The following is a 22,970-nucleotide window of genomic DNA, read 5'->3' on the forward strand; positions in this document are numbered from 1 at the left end:
CTTTTCTACACCGTAAACTTAATCCCGCTCCTAGTCAACGACCCACACCATGTACCAACTTGGCAGTTTTGCAAGGTTCACCAATGTCAATGTTGGATAGTCTAATGATCAACGCTCAATCAATAGATTTCTGGGTTTGGTCTTTCTTCTTCGCAAGTTTAAACTCTTAAGAAGATGCCACACTATTCTATTCACATGCTAGTTCATTATAGGCCATATAGTATTAATTTCCCTTCATTCTACTTGCAAAAACTTATGGGGTAATAAGAAATTCACTAGGAAGATCTCGAAATTCCAACTTGCTTAAATTAAGTGTCCTCTTCCAGCTTCCAGATAACCATTGGTATGTCATAACAGACGACCCAAGTTCAGAACATATTGTCCTTTGACGTTTTCTGACATAAAGTTATTTACTGTGCAACAACCAGATGACGGTGATTTTGTGAAATAACAAAATTTTACGAGTAATCAGCAAATTTTGGGTGGAAATGACTATTTATAGATGAAGGATACATATCAAATACACAGATATACTTGACACGCATCATGGGATGAATAATCAAGATACATTCTGGATCACAAGTGTCTGAAAACTTCCAAGTTAAAATTTTTTGCACCAACAGAAAATACTACTCTTGATTGGAAGCTCACTTAAGCTCGACAATCCAACCCATCTTATCCTCTGTGAGTCCCATTTGTAGCCTAGTAAGTGCAGAGTATAATTGCTGCGACACAAGACCAACCCCATTATTTCCATATGTTACCCTGCAAAAGTAACTCCAATAAGAATTGATATCTAGTATAGATGCGCACATATTAGAATCACACATCGACACAATCAATATATACAGGAAAACATCATTTGATGCATCATCAGCTGGGTAAAACAAAACCAAACCAAAAAATATGTGTATACCTTTTCCCTTGATGAGTAATGCTACCCACAGGAGAAACAACCACTGCTGTTCCCGTACAAAAAACTTCATCAGCATCAAGCAATTCGTCCACGGACACCAGTCGTTCCTCAACCTACAAATTGACATCATGGTATCAGAATAGTAGTGATGCTGTAATACCCCCATATTTAAGTTAGGGCATACTAGTCATTTAATAGCTTAAACAAAAAAATTAAAAAAAAAAAATAATAATAATAATAATAAAAAAGGATAAAGCCCAATAGGAAAGACTAAACAAGAACAGAAAAGGGGATTGAGGGAAACGAAGCCAAAGCTTCTGCCACAACTAAACCTATCGGCAAAGGTTTTAGATTCATCAAACAATCGAAACCAAATAGCAAGAAGCTTTAAAGCTTAAGTAAATTGTGGCAGGTCTCTTTCAACTAAAGAAGGGTAAGTTCTTCTCTATAGTTTTGTTTCCCTTGTTCTTTGATTTATGAAACTTCATAGGGTACTGGGAAAATTTTTTATTATGGACAGTGGTTCTATTTGGTTTAGACTTGTGCGCATATCGGGCATCATGTGGTATTAAAATCAGATGAATATGTTCTATGAAATGGTTGAAATTGATAGATTAAAGATCAATTTGAGTGAAGAACTCCTTACAGAAAATTGCTTCCATGATGACATAGTGCAATTATTTAACTTAAGCATGTTTTAGAAGTTTTTAAAAGTAATATGGAATTATGTTTTCTACAGTAAAATCTCAAAAATTTACATATGACTTAATGAGCATGATTAAGATATAGAATTGGTTTCGCACAGGCGAATCCAACTTAAAAAAAATAATTGAGAATCAACAGGAAACTCCAAGAGTTGGATATTGTAAATTAGTTACGGATTAGCCTAAACAACAAAATTGATACGAGATCGATATGATGTGATTAAAGATTGACTGAAGGAGGTCGTACAGATTGCACGAGTTGACGCGGTTGGTATTTCGGCATGAGTACTGTGAGTAGTAACCTTACCGCAATTTGTGTTCCTATAACTTGCATGATTTATACATGATTTTAAAAAAAAAGTGTTATCGAATATTCTGAATTTGCATGTGGGACAAGTTCTTTACTTGATATGATACCGAAATATTTATTTGAGATGATTACCGTTATTTTAAATATTCTCACTGCTACTAGACATACTTTACCGTTACCGAATGAAATTACATGATTTGATAAGAACTGAAATGCCCTGTACTGTTTTAAAAATATTTTTCATGTAAGTATTGACTGATTACAAAGACAAGTATAAATAGGAGACTTTGAAGGATCCTGTAGCTAACGGGAGGTAGAACTAGCATACAATTACTGATTTTTCTGGAGTAGGGACTACTATTATATTTGACTTCTTGCGAAGAGGTCCACAGTTATTACCCATTACATGATCCACTCTTAGAAACCTCCCAAACATGAATATTTGACATGAAATAGTAATTACCGAGTTTATTATCGAATTGTTAAATTGATTTTTGTTTACAGGAAATACATGAGACTGATTATTGTTTATCGTTTTTAAATGGGCATTTTGTTGCATATTATATATGGCATGTTTTCTGACTTGTCCCCATTAAAAACGGTTGTGGTTAAGTATTATTACTCACTGATGTAACGGGCCACTTTCTTACGGTCGTCAGCAGCACCGAATAGCTCGTGCGGCGCCTGCAGTTCCCCTCGCTGCAGGCCAGCCTTTCCTTTTTCCCAGGTTTTCCAAGCACGATCCTGTGCATGTGGTGAAGCTTGCCTAGGAGGCTCGCTCCAACTGTGTCGCCCGTATGATGTCTAGGCTCTTGGCCTCGACTAGCTGTGGCGTTTTTCATCTTAGGATCGTAATCCATGTGCGCCCTGGGGTTGGCTAAGGACATGTCTTGTCCTTCGCCGGACACTGAGCATCGCCCTCGCGTGCACAGTCCAATCCTCAAGCTTGACACTCACCTCGTACATCCGCACCCGACTTGTGCTTCACCTGAGTAAGGCAACCTTTAGTCCTTGGCCATTGTCATGTGCTTCTTTCGTGGCATGCCCATACATGGCCCTCGCGACACACGTCCATCCCGTATAGTGCAGTGTCGCCCCACAACTGCACGTCTAGGCCAACGGACCCTTGCTCGCATGGCTGAACCCGAGCCATGCTCACAAGTCGACACATGAAGCCCCGAAGATAGGTGCTTCAAGTATCCAATCGGCACGGAGGTCTTCTTCCAATATTTCGGTAGCCCGCGGGGCATACCCGTCCCACACGTCGAGCCTCCAGCGCCCGTTTGGTGCCCAACGCTAGCCCTAAGGCATCGCACCGTCCATAGAGTTCCCAAACTCGTATGGATACCTATGACACTCCTTTGAGTTGTCCAGGCAGGCCCTTGAGGTCCCTCATTCTGTACGGCTTGGTGGCAGCACGCACGGAAGAGGCAGGTTGAGCTTTCAACACCTATACCCCCTTATATATGCTTAAAATTAAAAAGCCCAAGGTTCCTGAATAGACTTGTCTACGCTAGAGAATCAGAAGGACCTTTTCTCACCGGTTCCGAACGAAATTACGACCCCAAAATGCGGGTTGTGACATCCTCCCACACTCATTCTGTCATCGTCCCCGATGACACATCAAGGATACTTCTCAGCGCTCTCGTCCCACTTGGCATTCGGCCAGCTCTTGGGACGTACTCTTGGTGAGTACTACATTCTCAAAGTTATAGCATCGCCACATTCACGAACAAAGCTCTTTGTTTTCCAACTGCCACTTCCTCAGCAAGTACCCAATGTTCCCGGTAGTACGTCTGTACTCGCCCTATAGTCAAGAACTCTCTTAGTTCTGCTAGCACGGCTTCCCGGTCCGGTGTGCTTCGCACTTGGCCCCATCTCAATGGTCCCCGATCATTCGGCGTACCCCTTTCCAGAATGACACATTCCAACTTGGAAATCCGCCCAATTCTGAAGCTTCGCTATGTCCTTCGAATCCGTCTCCTCACCTTGGCATTTCAGCACTAGGCCTCCCCATGACAATGGTTTGGCTCCTCTCAATGCCCTCAGGCAGTCCACAAGTCTATCCCGCAGGAAAGACACTCAAGTGATGCGATGCACGCATCCTTGGCAAGATCTCCGATGCAATCATGCCCAAAGTTTATAGTCCACAGCTCCCACTCTTTGCAATACGGTTGCTCGACCTGGCAAACATGGCTTTTTCTTGACCACCCGACTCATCGGCATATCACCACATTCAATAGAAGCACAGACTTTCGAAAGAAATTGGAGTCACCCATTTCTTTCTTCGACCAGTAGTATCGGGTTCTCGATCTCTGCTTTGACGTGATCTCCGCACTGACATCCAAAATGCACTCGTCATCTCAACTGCTTTCCTTGACATCGTCATGGCATAGTATGGCCTTTATCAGCTCTGACACCACGTGTCACGGGCCGACTTTCTTACGCTCTTCAGCGGCACCGAATAGCCCGTGCGGCGCATGCAATTCCCCTCGCTGCAGGCCAGCCTTTTCTTTTTCCCAGGTTTTCCAAGTGACCCCGACATAAATTTGGTGAGGTAGAAGAAAAAAGCTGACTTATTGTAGTAAGCTGAATTCAGAGGAATTTCTTAACATCCTACTAGCAAGAAGATAAACATATAAGTCAGAGTTATTCAAAACAAATGATGTCTACACAGGTGATTTAAGCAACAGAAAATCAATCTGGTTGCTTAACTTTGAAAGATACGTCAGACATTTTGATGCTAATGTGTCTCACCTCTTTTTATTCTTTTGTGAAGATAATTTTTTATCGATGTGATGAGAAAGCCCGACATACTAGGTGTATACGTGAAATAGTGGAATTCTAATGGCAAACATGATTCTCTATGAAGGATATTCACCACCAACACTTCCTTAAGTGCCTCACTTCATTCACATGTTCAATCCTCAATATTTATAATCTAAGTTGCTCGAACTCGGGTGCGGGTGTCCGATACGGGTGCGGATCTAGAGGTCAGATCCTTCATGATCTAAATTTAAAGATTCGAGGGTACGGATCCAGGTACGGATACGGGTGCGGGGATTTGGTTAAAAATAATTCAATTATTTAAAAATAGAGTTATAAAAATATGTCTAAATTATGAGACATTATGTGAAAAACTTACAAGGTATTCCGAGAAGGAGAAAATATTGAACAAGAGTAGAATTTTAGAAGGAGATAAAAGGAAAAGGATTGACATAGAAATTTATATATACAAGGTATTCGATTTTCTTCCATATCATCCTAGCTTTTGATTTGTTTTCAAAAATCATTGTATTTGTCCCAAATTTCTCCGTTGATTTTGGTCAAAGTACCCAAAATCGGTTGACCAGATCCGACACGGATCCCACACCCACACCCACGTCGTGTCGACACGGGTGCGGCATTGAAAGTGAAGAGTCCGAGCAACTTAGTTTATAATGCTTAGTCATTGTAAAAATTATAGCTTCCCAAATATCTGAATGGACTAAAGTAAAAGGTGACTCTGCTCGATTATCAAGACGTCGAGGGAAATGGGAGCGGGTATGCTTACCAAGCTGACATGACTCACACTCTAGAGCTGACAAGTGAGATAAATCAGATACCATTTTCTGAAGTTTTGACAAACTGGGATGTCCCAACCGTTTATGTAATAAATCTGGTGAATCAGTAACAGGACAAGTTGTAAAAGGAAGACAAGATGTGAGTCCATGTGATTTAGCAAGGATAAGGTAATAAAGTCCGTTTGATTCACGCCCGGTACCAATAATCCGCCCCGTACTGCGTTCCTGTATAAAAACATGGTCATCAAGAAATAAAACAACGCATTTAAGTGATTTGGCTAAGCGACTAACAGCTATGAGATTAAAAGGACTATTGGGAACATAAAGGACTGAATCTAAAGGTAAGGAAGGAAGTGGGCTTGCTTGACCTATTGCAGTTGCCATGGTTTGAGACCCATTGGCCATTGTGACTTTTGGAAGAGATTGAGAATACGAAATAGTAGTGAAAAGAGATTTGTTACCAGAAATATGATCTGATGCACCTGAATAAATGACCCAAAATTCAGAGGATGAAGATTGGGAGAAACAAGTCACGCTATTACCTGTTTGAACAACAGAAGCTATCTCAGACGATGTCTGCTTACATGCTTTATACTGAAGGAAATCAATATACTCTGCTAAAGAAACCATCCGACTATTCAAAGTATCGGTCCCCATGTCGCTACAATTTGTAGTAGTAGCTGAAGAAATAGCTTGAAAAACACTGTTTACAGCAGGAAAACAGAACACTGTTCTGCGCCGGAACACTGTTCACGCCGGAAACACTGTAGCGCGCCGGAAAATTCCAAAGTTGTCGGAATTTGTTGTAACCAGGATGGATAGACTCGGAATTCCTTTGTGAGCAAGCTGTCCTGAAGAAATATTTTCAAAAAATGGCCAGAAAAGTCACTGTTCACGCCGGAAAAATATAAAAGTGGCCGGAATTTGATTTGAATTAGATGGGTAGGCTCGGAATTTTGAGGAGAACACACTGTCCTGAAGAAGCTTCGCGAAAAAATGGCCGGAAAGTGGCCGGAACCCTCGCCGGAAAAGTTGTTTCCGGCGCGTGGAGGAGCGTGGCGGCTTTTCTGCCGGATAAAATTTCAAGGGGTTGGTAGTCGGAGGGTGATCTACCTGATGGTGGTGTTGGTTTTAGCACAACACCGACAGAAAGTGACTTTCACTTAGACAAGCCTTAGGTCACCGGAAAAATTACACGATGACTAAGTTCTTTCTTCCCGGTTAACGCTCGAATGACGCACAACGATCTTTTCTCACTAATGCTCTGATACCATGTGAGAAGGCACGGGAGAAAATATGTTATTGATATTGGATGATAAATACAATACAAGAGGTCCCTATTTATAGCTATACACTACAAGGAGATATTACTCCTCTTCCAATGTGGGACAAGACTACACTATACATATCTATAAACTAACACTAATGTGTCTCACCTCTTTTTATTCTTTTGTGAAGATAATTTTTTATCGATGTGATGAGAAAGCCCGGCATACTAGGTGTATACGTGAAATAGTGGAATTCTAATGGCAAACATGATTCTCTATGAAGGATATTCACCACCAACACTTCCTTAAGTGCCTCACTTCATTCACATGTTCAATCCTCAATATTTATAATCTAAGTTGCTCGAACTCGGGTGCGGGTGTCCGATACGGGTGCGGATCTAGAGGTCAGATCCTTCATGATCTAAATTTAAAGATTCGAGGGTACGGATACGGGTGCGGGGATTTGGTTAAAAATAATTCAATTATTTAAAAATAGAGTTATAAAAATATGTCTAAATTATGAGACATTATGTGGAAAACTTACAAGGTATTCCGAAAAGGAGAAAATATTGAACAAGAGTAGAATTTTAGAAGGAGATAAAAGGAAAAGGATTGACATAGAAATTTATATATACAAGGTATTCGATTTTCTTCCATATCACCCTAGCTTTTGATTTGTTTTCAAAAATCATTGTATTTGTCTCAAATTTCTCCGTTGATTTTGGTCACAGTACCCAAAATCGGTTGACCAGATCCGACACGGATCCCACACCCACACCCACGTCGTGTCGACACGGGTGCGGCATTGAAAGTGAAGAGTCCGAGCAACTTAGTTTATAATGCTTAGTCATTGTAAAAATTATAGCTTCCCAGGTATTAGTTTCACTGATCTCGATTATATCGTCATTTTGATTTTGTAAAAAAACAATGCTTCAGAGCCTTCTAGACTATGGTTCATAAAAAATATAACACAATAAGTTTGAATCTTCCTTATGGGTAAAGACTAGGGGATCTTATTATGGGCTGCTCGGTAACATGTTGTGCATCCTGGGGTCTTGGATCAACAAAGGCACCTCGAAAAAAGGAAAAGAAAATGCAGAAAAGAAGAGGACCCCCTCCCTCCTGCAAATGAAAAAGAAAACTAAGAAAAAAAGGATAAAGTTCATGAACAAGTATAAGAAAAAGAAATAGTCAAGAGAGGAAGAGCGATGGCAAGGATGACTAACAGAGATGGGAGGCAAATTTATGGGAGGCAAGGTGACTAAGATGGATTAGGGGAGGCGTAGTTCCGGCACAAGGTAAAGAAGACAAAAGAGAAGACACTGATGGTAAGGGGATTGTTTTGGGGAGGGGGAGGGGGGACATGGTGACCAGATGGTTGCTGGGGTAGTTAACACTCACAGGAGGTCATTGGGAGAATGCGGATAGCTGGAGCTGAGAGGAAGAAAAAGGAAGAAGCGAATTGGGAAAAATAGATCATCAGTGATAATTGTATTGGGCCAATACTATTGGCAGATAAAATGGCCCCTTTTCATCAAACTTAGAGAGAATATCAGAGCATTTTAATACCACTAACCAGGGGCAAAATACTCCTAGAAATGGCGGAAAACAAATCTAGTTTGTAGATCCAATCCAAACTTAGTTTAGTAATTATGTGATAATTTTAATCAAGCATTGGTCAATTTCCTAAAGTCTATCAAACATCTTAATATTTTTATATGACAGTCACTAAATAAATTAAGAATGAAACTATCTACCACAAAAAATAAACAGAATTTAAACCAGCATTAGCATAAGTGCAAGCATATTATGTTGAAAACAATCTGGGGTACCTCGAATCCTTGACTAAGAGCTACATCAATTATGCTCTTTCGTGTAATACCAGGTAGAATTGTCCCTTTAATTGCAGGAGTTACTATCAGATTACCCTGGAAACATGGTATCAAATAACATAGTTGCCTTCATTAATATGACAGTTTCATATCGATTTAAGTAAAGAGATTGTTCAGAGAACTCATAGTTACATATATCCATGTGCAACAAACAAATAAATAAAATAATCCCTTGTTCCAATTTGTTTGGCATAGTTTTACACGAAGTTAAAAAGAAAATGGAATCTTAAAACTTTTGGTCTTAAAGAACATTTGTGTGGCAATAAGATTTTTGAAACTAGTGGTCTTAAACATGCCATCACATTTTTGTAGCTATAAAAGCTTCTTATTAAAGGTAAAATGAATTTTAAAATTGACTGTTTCCAAATATTGAAATATACCAATTTTTTAGGAGAGAATAACAAGGAAATAATGCTAAACAATTGGAACAGAGGGAGTAATAATAATAAGTCCTATGCAAATCTTTGAGAAAGCTTAAAAAAAAGATTTTGTGTAGATAAAAGTCGAAAAAGATTTTGCACACAAGAATCCTAAGATCTCTTTTTTTGGGTGATCAGTAGAGACAATTCTTCTCTAGACTACCAGAAGATTAAATTGATTAACAAATCCACAGAATATTAGCTCACATATTAATAAGACATTATCTTCTACAAAACCAAGTCTAAGTGTAAAAATAGAACGTATGTATCAAGGGTTGAACTTTCAAATACAAGAACCAAAACTTATGAAAAGATTGTGATAACTGAAAAGCTAAGACATTACAAAAGTCCATCTATTAGCAGAAAACCCACATGTTCATAATTAAGACAAAAAGAATAAAGGTAAAAGGCATAAAAGAATTTTTTGCAAGAACATATTCAGAAAGAAATTTTTTGTCTTCTCTATCGAAAATAAAGTTCTTATGTCATTGGTTACTTCTACAAAACCAGTATCACATTCTCATTCAGGCACCACAAAATATCTTACAAGGAGGACACGGAGTATTGGCCTAACTTTATACCTTCACAATAAAGACATTGCAAGAGGAAACCTCTTCTAGGTATCTTTTCTGAACACTATCGAGGTACAAAACATCGGAATAGCCTTTTGCTTTAGCAGCACTCTGTGCCTTCAGAACCTACAGTTAAAACCCAAAGATGAAAATGAATCATCAAGGATGGCAGACTTGATAAAATTTCAACAATTAGTGAACGGTGCAAGTAGCATTTCTTCCCATGAATCCATCTCGCTCCTTAAGCCGAGGGTCTATCGGAAACGGTCTATCTCCCTTTAAAGGGTAGGGGTAAGGCTGCGTACCCACTACCCTCCCCAGACCCCTAGTATGGGATTATGCTGGGTTTATTGTTGTTGTTGTTGAATCCATCTCGCATTTCTTTTTACATATGTGTAGGCAAAAACTAGATTAATGTTCTTCACCTTTGATACATGTGAAGTAATGACATGAAGTGTAGTCCAAAATACATGAAGGAACTCCAGTTAGGTCAATTGCGTAAGAATTCAAACAATTCTTAGAAAATGACTTCACAAACTTGTTAGAGAGATATCGAAGTGTAAGGGGAAAACTAATTGCAAAATATTTGATCATATCTTTGTGAAATACAAAAAGATGAGGATGACATAAAGAAGCTCAAGTGGGAACTCATGGTTGTTAATTCTTGTGAATCTCTATGAAGAAAATGTAACTAAGGGCTAAGGCTACAATTAAGGCGTTTGGCAGATAAATTTGTGCTTTACTCAAACAAATATTCTAATAAACTAAAGCTCCACAAGGATAGCTTACTGCAGCATAATTTCCAACAGTCTTGACGCCTCCGGTACCACCAGGGGTTGCGCGGTGCATTTCAGTCTCAACTACCAAATTTATTGGTGCCAAACCTTCCTGCGGACAAAGAAAAAAGGGAAACAGATGAGCAGAGAGAGGGACCTGCCATATAACATGATTATCAAAAGGTTTGAAAAATAAGCATGATTGTTGTAAAATTTTCATGTTTATTTTTCAAACCTTTTGATAATAAACAACAAAACTACAATCCTCCAGTCCTTTCTAAATTCTGGACCATGGACACCATCCTCTTTTGTGTTTTAGGTTGTGAGATTGTCTTGCAGTCAATTTTTTTTTACATTCGTACAACTTTTCAAAAGATTTAAAAAAATAGTAACTTATTTTTACTTTTGTATAAGTATCTAAGTTGTTCCAGTAACTGCTGTTGAGATACCTCCCCTTTTCTCAGTCCCAAATTATTTGCTAAAATCCATCATGTCAAGGACTTATATACCACACTCAAAGTTTCAAGATCTCATAGCTAGTTGAAGGTATTCCAATGACTAATGAGATATATCATAGTAAAAGTTAACTATTTTGATATAACTTACACTCCGACATTGTAACTCTATCTTTTCTCATGATACTCAGTCAGCAATTATCAAACTAACGAAGACAGTTTAACTACATTTCAAAAATTTAATAGTCTGAGCTGTACTTCGAATATTGACATGCAGAAGCTAGTTTTTTTATAGGCAGAAGCAAGCACTAAAAAGAGAAGATACACTGAGACCAGACTGATATTGTAACTCTAGCTTTTCTCATGATGCTCACTTAGCAATTATCAAATAGAAAAGATAGTTTAACTACATATCAAACATTTAATAGTCTGAGCTGTATTTCAAATATTGACATGCAGAAACTAGAGTCTTTATTGGCAGAAGCAAGCACTAAAAGGAGAAGGTACACTAAAACCAGTAATAAGCATGGATCAGAAAAACCAAGGATCCAGAAAAAATACCTTGAAATAATTTCCAACAGGAGATACATAAATCAGAAATGTGTACTCAGGAGCCGGTGCAAGACCAAGGACAGCTCCACTCCCCATAAGCAGAGGTCTTATGTACAATGAACCTTTTCCTGGAGGAGGAATCTGAAGTAAGCAAAGAAAAAAGGATTTAGTGGGCGCACGAGTCACTCAATAACATAATTTTTAATTGAAGAGAAGTAACACATTACCCATCTTTCATTTGCTAAAACAGTGGCTTTTACTGCTTCCACAAACTGTTCAACAGACGGTGAAGGCATACACATGCGTTCAGCACCCATCTTCAAGCGCATTGCATTTTCCTCAGGTCGAAACAACAATATATTGCCATCATGTTTTCGATATGCTTTTAAACCTTCGAACAATCCCTGTTAATATTTCCAATAGAATTTTTAGTGACTCTGACACATGAAGTGAATCAGTAACCATTCAAATGAGTAACAAAGAAGAAATATATTTAAGAATAAGAAAGTTTTCGTGAGATACTGTCATAATACAAAAGGATAAAAACTAACCTGTCCATAATTTAATATTCCAGCAGATGGGCTCAATTCAATGTTACCGAAACGCTGTAATTCACCCTTAGAAAAGTTTTCACCTTGCGAACATTTCATGACATACATATAATCAGTAGGCATAAAGCCAAACCCAAGGTTGTCCCAATCAATGTCGGCCAATTCAGATGTTATGTTGCTGTTATAAAAACAAAGATCTTATCAGTTATGTGGAAAGCAATATACAAGTAATGCAAAAGATGTAGAGCCACTTCACAGATCGTCTGTAAATTAAATAACTGTATGACCCACATGGAAACTGCATTTGACTAAGTCCGCGAGCTCTACCAAGAAGTTTTTTTTTTCTCTTTTTAATTGATGCATTCTGATGGTACTTGCATTGGAGGAAGTAATCACTTCCCTTTCACACTGTAAATAGCATTCCATGACACCGTTGTCCTTCAGATAATTGATTAATATGTTAAGGCATTTCTGTTCTTCAAAAACGTATAATCTTAGACATCTAGAATGACTAGCCTATGATGCTAGAGTTTTAAGGTTAAGGAAACTAAGTAGAATGTTTTAAGATCAAGCCCCCTGAAAGTAAAAGAATTTTTTTTTATCAAGCCCCTGAAAGTATAAGATTCTATGCAAGTTTGTTCAGGTCATGTGTCACTAGTTCATAGTAGTGAGCATTTTTTTCACAAGTTGATAGCGTAATTACTACCACCACTGGTTGTGTGAAAGGACAAGAAAATAGTTACTAACATATTCCAAGTTCAATCTCTCTCTCTAAAATAAATCATGAGTATAGAAGAAGGCAAAAGTGGCAAAAGAGAAGTAGCATCATTGTGTAATTTTTGTTGTCACCTAAATGCAGCTGAGAGCAGAACGGTCCTAAAAGTTTCTACACGTTGCCAGGTTCTGCTCAATGTAGGTACCTAAATGCAGATGGGGAACAGACAAGACCAAAAAGATCTCTAAATTCTCTATCAACAATTTGTCACATGAACCTGATTCTATTTCCTTAATCTAGAGTATTCTACGGTCATGCACCATTAAAAAGTAGTAATTGCCAATTACACACACGATACAACACAATTAGGATTCAGTATATATGCTTTAAGAGCAGGACATCTGAATACTAAAATTAAAAGAAATAGAAGCCGACAGAAAAAAGCAAAAATACCTTGCCGGAGATGCCACACGAAGTGTATTTCCATTGTTTATGGCGTTATCATTAATGCAAGAAGCATAATGCGACTGCTTCTGAAGCTGCAATACAAATTTCAACACACAAAATTAACCAAATCTACACGAATGAGCCAATCTAAACACAAACCATAGGCATGCACGGATTTATGTAGCCACGTACACATTAGCTAACAACAAACAAACACGTATCCATTAACCATCAACAAGTTCAATCGAAACCCACGAGTAAACGACATTTCAATAGCTGAGAAGAAAAGAAAAAAGAACCTTGAGAGGAAGAGGACAAAAGTGGTGTTTATCGGTGACAGGAGGAGGAAGAAGCTTAATAGCACTTCGTGATGGAGCAAGAAGGTGGTGATGGTGGCCGGGATTAGGCTGAAGGCCGGCGAACACGGCGGCGCTCTCCATTTATTATCCTTGTGTTATCTCTATGCACGGCCTCCTTGCTCCGGCGTTGAAAATTAACAGATGTATTTTGGTAAAGACTGTTATAAAAAAATGTGTCTGCTGTTATATTTGGCGACTATGCTTTTTACATATCTATCCAATATTGACTAGACCACGCCAATCATAAAAATTAATTCGTAGTATGGTTTATTAAACCCTAGTTTGAATATGCTAAATGTACAACGAGTGGATCAGGCCGTTCCTTAAAAAGCTAATAATTGTAACATGTTAAGTCTATAGCATTTATTTATTTATTTATTTGTTGGGAATAGGCGTCGGTTAGCCTGTGGGGGTCCATCTTTAAGTGAACCGGATCACCAGATGCTTCAGCGGGCCAACTGGGGATTATGGGCCTTTTACAGTCATAGGCCCACTGTAAAGGCCCAATACTACTTTCTACCTAATAAGCTAGCGATACAGTGTTTTTCCATAGATTAAAGTCAAATAATTAAAACTCATGTTTACTGTCTTAAGCATTGGAATGGCTGACATCTCATGCTTTAAAGCTTAGCTCTTTTGTTATACTTAGTTGTGTGTTCCAATTTCATTGTATTCATAAAAATGATTTTTGTACCGAAAGTAGAATGAAATAACTTGTACCAAAAGATTGAATCCCATATATTCATATAAACTATTTGCAAAAATAAAATCAAACAAGCAAAGCGAGCCTGATTCTGAATTGGTGTTGTAGTTGTAGAAAGCCATACCATTGCTAGTCCAGTCTCTCAATCCAAATGACCTAAGGGTGGACTTAGCTACTGTCAAGTGTAAAGTTTTATTGGGGTTTCCCCTTGGACAACCCACCACAATGCCAGCCCTCAATCTCCACCAAACGCAAATGTATATTTTTAGTTGCTCCCAAAAATAATAATTGATAAAATATATATTTTTGTATATATATATATATAGCTAATGCAATTAATTTCGATCAACCGACCAAAATTATATATGTTGCCCAATAGATCATTAGTAAATATTTTGCCCATGTCATAACTAGGGATTACCATGTTCTGTCTATCTAATTTTATCATTATCTTTTTGTTTATACTTAATATTTCATGTTAATTCTTCCATGCATCATTATTTTTTTTTCTTCTCATTATTTACTATTCTTGTGTTTCCATGTTTTCTTGTCTTTCCATCAATGAACACAAGCTTGTATAATTCTTTTCATAAACCTCCGTAATATTATTGGCGGTAATCGACATCAATATTTAGGCTTTTGAGATAAAGAAGAGAAATAAAATAATATTGTGAGCTTGGAAAAGTCCACTCTAGTCATTACATTAGAGAAGAGAATGAGCTGTAGGGCTTGTGATACTCAAATTTCAGGTAGGCCCAAAAAACCACTAGAAAACAAAATAGAGAAAAACACAGGTATCTCATAGAGTCGTAGAGAGATATTGCGCTTAAGAAATTAAAGGTGTATGAACACCAATAGGAGGTCATATCTGAGGACTGAATTTAGAAGATGAAATTGCAACAAGTCAAAGGTGGTTTTTTATTTTATCGTTTACCTAGAAATGGCTGTTGAATTTCACAGTCTTTCCTTATTTTGGTAAGTGTTTTTCATATAACAACTAGTTCATAAAAATAAGTGATTCCGGAAATTAAACCATTGTTAAAAGAAGATACAGATTTTTTCAACACGGAAAGAAGGAAACGGTCCACGCAGTAGGCCACCACCATAAATTCTCTCTCATGTTTGAGACATTCTTATCCAGTGTCTTTCAGTATGGAAACCCTAATTATTGATTACTTTTAGGATGGACTTTTCCGACTCCTTTGTGTGTACTGTTGGTAGAATGCATTATACAGCTTCTTCTCCATTGCTTTATAGCTGCAGTCTAGGTGTTACTTGACTTCTTCCCTTGATAATATATGTATATATATATATATATATATATATATATATATATATATATATATATATATATATATACTTTAGAAAGGAAAGAATTGACGTTATGCAAAAGAAGTTGCTACTTGCTACTAAACCCATATTTGTTTTGAGAGGCATTAAGAAATTTGCAGTTACTTTTATATAATATGGTGATTTGATTAAGATAATTACTCAAAATTGTGGCTATATAGAGGGAAACCAAGGTACGAGTCTTAAGACTCTGATTAAACATCCAGACTAAAAATTATTCTAGGAAAACTAAGTACGAGTCGTAAGACAATTAAATAGTTCTGGATTATAATTCTTTGAAAAATAAAAGTTAGTATAGTGACAATTTGATGGCAATACTTTTCATCCTCCGCATTTGACATAGTCGTATTACTCTTTGAGAGTAGTTTAGTTTTTTGCAAAAGTTGAAAACTTTTTTTTGGTCTATTGATTGAAGAGTAGTTTTATTTACAAAATTGAAAAGTTTCGAAATTTTTAACCAAACGCCACCTAATGTTTTGCTTGTGTTAAAATTGAACATAAACATCACGCCGACGCACGGTGCGGGTAAGCCAAGTTTACTTTTTGGTAGCCTTGAGTTCTTTATTTTATATTTTTATGTTGAAAAAATGGATCCCTTTTTACTATTGAAGTTTAAAACTTGTAAGCTGAAGGCAACGTCCAAGAAACAACAGCAACAATAAGAAAATAGGGACAGCGGTCAATTTAGGTGACGGCAATTCAGGCACAAGATGTGATAGTGGACTGTATTTTAATCCTAAATTCCTTTTCGCCTCTTCTAACTAAGATATGGTCATGCTAATATACATGATTATTGAAATATCTTCCTTCTATTATCTTGTCTCAGATTATTATTGTTCCTAAAATAGACCCTTGATAGAGGTCAATTAGCAATTGTTTCTTAATTTGTTTCCATGTATGTGTACTTAAGCTTAGAGTGTACATGAATCGGGTTGATACGATTTTTATCAAAACCAAACAAAACCAACTATTTCGGTTTGGATTGGTTCGGTTTGTCGAGGTTTTCGAGTTTTTTTGTTACATGAATATTATTTCAATCTTACTTTGTTAAATTTTTGATAATTAAATATATGTTTAGTAAAAAATAAAAAAATTGACTAACATATGATCTATTGATATATTCTTATGGGAGAATTTTCTTAGTAACATATGATTGTCATTTTTTGTCATGTGACAATAATTTTTCGTTGATATACACTTTCAAGATTAACTAAATTTAATAATTAAACATAAACATCAATATGATATATATACAATGATATGTTCTATTTAATCTTAAATTATCGAAATACCACTTCAAATTCAAAAAAGATAAAAGAATTTAATAGATCTTGACATATGAATATGGAAGAATAAAGATATTGACGCATTTCACTAACACTTGATAAGAAAGTGATCATACAACCCACTATCTAAAGTTAATAAAAATAGATTACTTCATATTTAACTAAATATTACATCCATAAGAGAATAGAAAATATTTCTAGATATTTTTTAAAGAAAATTTTATGAAAAGTATTAAACGTTGAGAAAGACCAACCTCCTATGTACCGTACTCTTTTTGTACCTCGAAAGGGGGGTCCTCCTTATGATGCTATGGACGGCTGTCCGAAGTGCAAGGGGTAAACTCGGACTCGGATAGGATAGGATTGTGCGTGCCGGGCCCTTCGGGTCTCATATTTTGGCCGAGTTTACCGTACCTCCGTCCCCATGTTAGGTGGACATAATATTTATTACGTTCTACCGCTGTTACACCAGAATAAAAGGTTCCACACGAGCTCTCGTTCTGCGGCGTGGTGGCAGGACCGCTAGGGGAGCGCACACAAGCTAACTTCAGGTATGCAGTTAGTTCTCAAGCGATTACTTCGGATCTTAGGTGCGACCTTAGGGAGTTTATTTTGGCAGTTACTCTCTTATAGTTATGTGTCTTAGTTTCCCAGTTCTAGTTCAAGGCAGGGCAGGGCACGACGGGACTCACGGGGGTTGGGGGGAGCCTTCCCCCAGGGAAAACCTAATAAGACTCATTCTAATACTTGAGTTCAAGCTCCTACTTCGAAGTAATCTTTCTTATTAGTTGATACGTCATGAGAACTTTAAGAACCAAATTGGAGTCATGAAGCTTTAATTACTGAATCGCTTCCCAACGGTCTGTTCCGAGTTCGTTTAGATCTGATTATAAATTATATTTCAGGAAAGATCCGGTGTAGTTTTATACGGATACTGTCAGGAGATAGAGTTAAAATTTAAGCAAGTCCTTACGATTTAAACAAATGGCATTTAATTTATCGACTCCACAACAAAGATTTGAAGGATTAGTTTTTCAACTTCACCATTCCTTTCGTGGGAATACAATTCGAGATAAAAAATTTCAAGACACTTATTTTCTTCCAAGAAATAGATTCAGAATTAAGGTAAGGAATGAGAAATATGAAAATAAGAGCTTGGGTTCATAGAATTTATGAAAAATGTGAAGGCCCTTTCAATTCTCTTTCTAGTATAGTTCCTCCATAAGAACACTGAACGCCCAGCTTCGCAAAGCAACTTTCTCCCCAGCCCAAAACATAGTGTGGAATCTGGATCCTTTCATCGAGTATCATTTCTTTTAGATAGAAAGGTATTCTGACTCTATTGGATCAAGTCATAACCTAAGCCTTCTACTAGTAGACTACTATGGACAGACTAAGTATATATAAAAATTATATACTTATATGTCGGTTTGGTTCGCATTTTTTTTTATTCAATATCAAACCAAATCTAATCGGGGGTTTTAGTAGGTTTGATTTGACTTTTCGATTTGGTGTGATTTTTCGATTCAGTTTGTATACCTCTACTTATGCGTGTGTGATCCATGGTTAAATCGCAGGAGCGCCAAAAGTTTTAAATTTAAGATACTACAGTAACCAGCATATATTTTAATCTCATAATTGGTATCGTGATGATGTGTGGACAACACTGTATCACTAGCTTATTGGGCTTGTCTCTTAAGCTTGAGATACAAATGCTACTGTTCCAGTTGTGTGACTATTCACACCAATTTGTAATTGTATAGCTAGGTTGACGCACGTTGAGTCCTGCCATATGTCTAGCTAAGGCCCTCTAATTAACCCTCAACAATTCATAGGGACAAAAAAGGACTTTGCGAGCAATGTCCCTCCTATCGAACAAGGAATGTTCCAACTAGAATTTGACGGCTGCGGACCAAAACGACCTCAAGTTAGAGGGAATTGAACATTACTATTTGGCCCCAAAAGATATCGGAGAAAATGAAAACTGACAATAGAGGAAAATTTGCGTGAAGATCACAGCTAATTATTACTTAATGAATAGTAGGGAAAATAACACATGTAATTTAAGTCGAAACCAACGGGTTTGTCGACAGTTCTCCACCTTTTCGATACTTGAATCTTCGTATTTTGATTCAATTTCACAGAGGGGGATCTGGACTTAAGGGATTGAGGACCTGAGGTGCTGGATGGTAATTTTGAGATCTAGAGGCACACAAAAGGAAAAGAAAACAGGAGGAGGAAAACTTTGTTATAGCTAGATTATATTGTACATAGAAACCTACCTTTTTCAGCCTTTTGATTAAGATCAAGAAATAAGAAGGTCGGAATAGAACATCCGAAGTTCATAGTTTTAAAATGATTTTTAAGTAATAATCTTTGAAATTGAGCTTGCCGGAAACGCTTTTTTATGATATAGGAAATGCTAGACCGTGGTATCATTTGTCCCCACACTACCCTCCTCAGACTCACTTGCGGAAACTCACTAGATTTGTTGTTTGTTGTTGTTGTTGTTGTGGTATCATTTGTCGAGGAACATAAGAAGGGAGTATATATAATTGAAGTCATAAAATTTGAGGTAATATATTTTCTAAGTTTCGCTAATTAACTTTGTAAATTTTTTTAAACTTTTCAAATATTGCTAATATGATATAAAAGCGATAAATTACCATCTTAAATTTCCACACATAGGACGAATGTGGCACAGTACTTCTTAATTGATTATGCATATATACACTGCTATGTTTGTATATACTATGTTCTAAATGTCCAAGTATACACACCAATAAATGAACGTTCAAGATCTAACTTTAAGGATTTTGATAATTCGTATGTGTATCAGAGAGAGAGAGAGAGAGAGAATACTATGTGTGTGGGAGTGTGAAAAGTAGGTGGATGATGAATTGCATGATGATATATAAGATTCCGAACTAATTAAGTAAGACAATGAGAAAACATTTGATTCACTCTTCTGGCATTCAAATTGCCCTATTATTTTAATATCTTAATAAAAGACTACTACTATAGCTTTTTCCAATCCTACTTTTTAGAAAAAGCCGCTAATCATTCCCATCCCTATGTCTCTCCTTCTCCAGCTATTACAGTCTCCTTATTCTTTAATTTAATATACTTACCCTCACTCTCTCTCCCCTTGAGCTTCTATCTATCTCTCTATATATATAAACAGATGTGATAGTAATTAATATTTTCAGAGAGAAGCTTCAGCGCCTGCCACTAAACGATTGAGATCGAATGGGTAGAGCTCCTTGCTGTGACAAAGCCAACGTGAAGAGAGGACCATGGTCACCTGAAGAAGATGCCAAGCTCAAGTCCTATATCCAGCAACATGGCACTGGTGGTAACTGGATCACCCTTCCTCAGAAAGTTGGTTAGTAATCCTTGCACTCCTATATATGCCATGCCAAAATTCCAAGATATGATCTTGCTTCTCTCCGAATAATTAATTTGAGCTCAAAGGTTTAGTTTTTACTTACACATTTAGGATCGGGAAAAGGAATGGGAGAAAAGGGTGAATTTCATCTTAGTGGTGAGCTTTAAAGTTTATATTTCATCTTGTTTTTTATCTCTTAATTAGGTCTCAAGAGATGCGGGAAGAGTTGTCGGCTTAGATGGCTGAATTACCTCCGACCAAACATCAAGCACGGGGAGTTCACTGAGGAGGAAGACAACATAATATGCAGTCTCTATCTAAGTATTGGCAGCAGGTAATAATTAGTCAATAACTTGTCGATCCTATGCATTACTCATTTCAGTTTTTAGGGTTACGCTCGAGGCTATTGTATTTATTATTCTTTGATCCTTTGTGTTAGTACTTCTCTAAGTCTATTTTTTGATCAATAATTAATAATATTTGATCAATAATTAATAATAGTATAATTTTTAGACGAAGCTTCGCCCTTGCTTCTCTTTGCTAATTTAATTAAGAGTCTTGATAGTCGTTAACATGTTAAACTTTTTCAATATCATAGGTGGTCAATTATAGCTGCTCAATTACCTGGACGAACGGACAATGATATCAAGAACTACTGGAATACAAAGCTGAAGAAAAAACTACTAGGCAAACAGCGAAAGGATCATCGGCCTCGGACAGGATACCATCATAATAATAAGCTAGAGATGATGAAGGAAAACGAGAATTTCTTTGCTAATCCAGATATAAATGCATATTATTCTTGGCCTCCCCAATCACTACTATTCTCTACACTAATTGCTCCACAAAGTGACCTGGCAGAAAGCAGTGCAAACACCCACAATTTTCAGTATTCCCTTGATCAGGTTTATTTCTGCCAAGATCAACTGTGCCAAAGCTCGACAAATCAGCTTGCCTCTATTAATCCTCTTAATATCAATACATGTGATTCTTCAGTGATAAGCAGCTATTACCCCAGCATTATTAATGGAGTTAGCAACAACAGTTTCCAAGAGTATAATAATTACGTTCCCGTTGGCCTGTCCGATAACGTGCTTAACAGTACTTCTAGTCATTCTCAACAAATGGATAAAAGTGTATTGGAAATGGTCAATAGCCGCACTATTAGCACTACATCACCAGATATTAGTACAGGCTGGGAAGAGTTGAGCCCTTTAATTGTTTACCCTCCATCAGTATCCTGTTCTGAAACCCAGCAAGAAATATCACCCTATTATGTACTTGAAGAGTCAAGATACTTGGGGTTGTTGAAGCAGTGATTATAATCTTAGCCATATATGTAACTGTAAACATATGAATTACGAAATTTGCGTTTACAGTAACTTTTTCTAGTTTCAGTCGAGTTTTCAGTGTGCCTTTTCACTGAACCTTGGAGATATGTTTGGTTTCTATTATCACTTTCATCGTTACTACATTATAAAATTCTTTGTATTTGCTCGATGTGTGCATATATTTTGTTATACGTGCTATGGTTTTCATAGACTGCTTTTGTACCTTCTCATGTGGTTGTTGTGAGTGTGGAATCCTAGAGATAGAGACCTGCAGTGCTAGTTTACATGTATGTACTTATATATCGCAAGGTCCTTTTCAATACTTGAGTTTTTGGGATATATATATATACGGATTGATATTTGATAAATTAATAAGCTGACATATAGTTCAATTTAATACAATGTCCATTGAGTTTGAAGTGTGAGATTTGAGAACGACAAAAGCATTTCAGAAGTTCTCCTTTGGAAAAGGGAAATGGGGATCAAAGTTGGAAAGGTACTTTGAAATTTTGGCCACAACTTGATTGGCTTTAGCATGTAGGGTATCGATAAATGGCAGTTTCTTCTTAGTATTATGTTGAGTTCAATTAATACAAATAACAAAGAGCCGAGGAAGAGCTTATAATAAGGTCCGTGTCATGTTGTTCCAGCAGGAACAGAAAGACTGAGATGTCGGATATTGATTCTTCAGTTTTGAGATATGTAAAATTAAATGTATTAGCAGCACTTAGCGAAACTATCGCTTTCCAATATTTCAATGTCACCGTATCACAAGTGGTGCCTTTCAACATGAACAATATTGTACTACTTGTTTGTCCTTGTATACGATCGAAATCGGGCTCGATTATTGCACCCCAGATCGGGCTCAGAACGCGAAGGGTTGAACATCGACCCTGAAATTCATCGAACCAAAATACGAGGTCAGAATATCCGTCATCAGGAACATTGAGCCCGTGATCCCGGAATCGACCCTGACCCCGAATAAGCTCGAGAAAACATTGCCGGTATAAAATAACAGAAGACCGAAATAACAGAAGGCCGAAATATCCGTAGTCGATCGGATATTTCGGCGGGAATCACGGCATGTGTTAGTAAAGAACCGGCAAATCAGCAAACTAGGAGATTTTTACCTTTTATAGAATTGTATCTAAAGTAAGACTCCCCCACTATATAAAGGGGAATCTCATTACTTATAAAAGACATTGTAACATGTATCCCAAGAAAATTTATTGTTATTTCTAGTTCTTATTATCTTGTCATTCTATTCCAGCGTTGACAAAAGCATTTTTTGCCCAAGGGTGACTAACTTTCCAAGGCTAAGATAATTCAACTTAAGTGGTTTGCATTTACTTTCTCATTATTTATTTCAACTTCAATCTGAATTATCATTTTGTATCAAAGTTAGATCATGTG

General features: G+C 37.1%; 2 protein-coding genes across 2 annotated transcripts; one reads left to right on the forward strand and one right to left on the reverse strand.

Moving 5' to 3' along the window:
- Positions 1 to 476: 476 nt before the first annotated feature.
- LOC104120092 (branched-chain amino acid aminotransferase 2, chloroplastic-like) lies at positions 477 to 13,787 on the reverse strand. Its single transcript, XM_070195942.1, has 10 exons — positions 13,440 to 13,787; positions 13,147 to 13,232; positions 11,979 to 12,156; positions 11,655 to 11,831; positions 11,437 to 11,568; positions 10,434 to 10,532; positions 9,654 to 9,770; positions 8,594 to 8,689; positions 917 to 1,029; positions 477 to 765 (listed from the first exon to the last, which is right to left on the reverse strand). Exons 1-10 carry the CDS (start codon positions 13,578 to 13,580, stop codon positions 648 to 650), a joined length of 1,257 nt encoding a protein of 418 aa, XP_070052043.1. The 5' UTR covers positions 13,581 to 13,787; the 3' UTR covers positions 477 to 647.
- A 6,089-nt stretch (positions 13,788 to 19,876) lies between these two features.
- LOC104120085 (transcription factor RAX3-like) lies at positions 19,877 to 21,734 on the forward strand. The gene is made up of 3 exons (XM_009631776.4): positions 19,877 to 20,223; positions 20,431 to 20,560; positions 20,825 to 21,734. The coding sequence occupies exons 1-3, from the start codon at positions 20,088 to 20,090 to the stop codon at positions 21,543 to 21,545; spliced, it is 987 nt and encodes a 328-aa protein (XP_009630071.1). The 5' UTR covers positions 19,877 to 20,087; the 3' UTR covers positions 21,546 to 21,734.
- The last annotated feature ends 1,236 nt before the right edge of the window (positions 21,735 to 22,970 follow it).

This window comes from Nicotiana tomentosiformis, chromosome 2 (genome assembly GCF_000390325.3).
Source record: "Nicotiana tomentosiformis chromosome 2, ASM39032v3, whole genome shotgun sequence".
Lineage (NCBI taxonomy): Eukaryota > Viridiplantae > Streptophyta > Magnoliopsida > Solanales > Solanaceae > Nicotiana > Nicotiana tomentosiformis.

Coding starts and splice junctions, on each gene's coding strand:
- LOC104120092 (XM_070195942.1), bottom strand. CDS start 13,580: ATGGAGAGCGCCGCCGTGTTCGCCGGCCTTCAGCCTAATCCCGGCCAC. Junction 9,771..10,433: donor CTGTTGGAAATTATGCTGCA/GTAAGCTATCCT, acceptor TTTTAACTGTAG/GTTCTGAAGGCACAGAGTGC. Junction 8,690..9,653: donor GCAATGTCTTTATTGTGAAG/GTATAAAGTTAG, acceptor CCATGTTTCCAG/GGTAATCTGATAGTAACTCC.
- LOC104120085 (XM_009631776.4), top strand. CDS start 20,088: ATGGGTAGAGCTCCTTGCTGTGACAAAGCCAACGTGAAGAGAGGACCA. Junction 20,224..20,430: donor CACCCTTCCTCAGAAAGTTG/GTTAGTAATCCT, acceptor TCTCTTAATTAG/GTCTCAAGAGATGCGGGAAG. Junction 20,561..20,824: donor TATCTAAGTATTGGCAGCAG/GTAATAATTAGT, acceptor TCAATATCATAG/GTGGTCAATTATAGCTGCTC.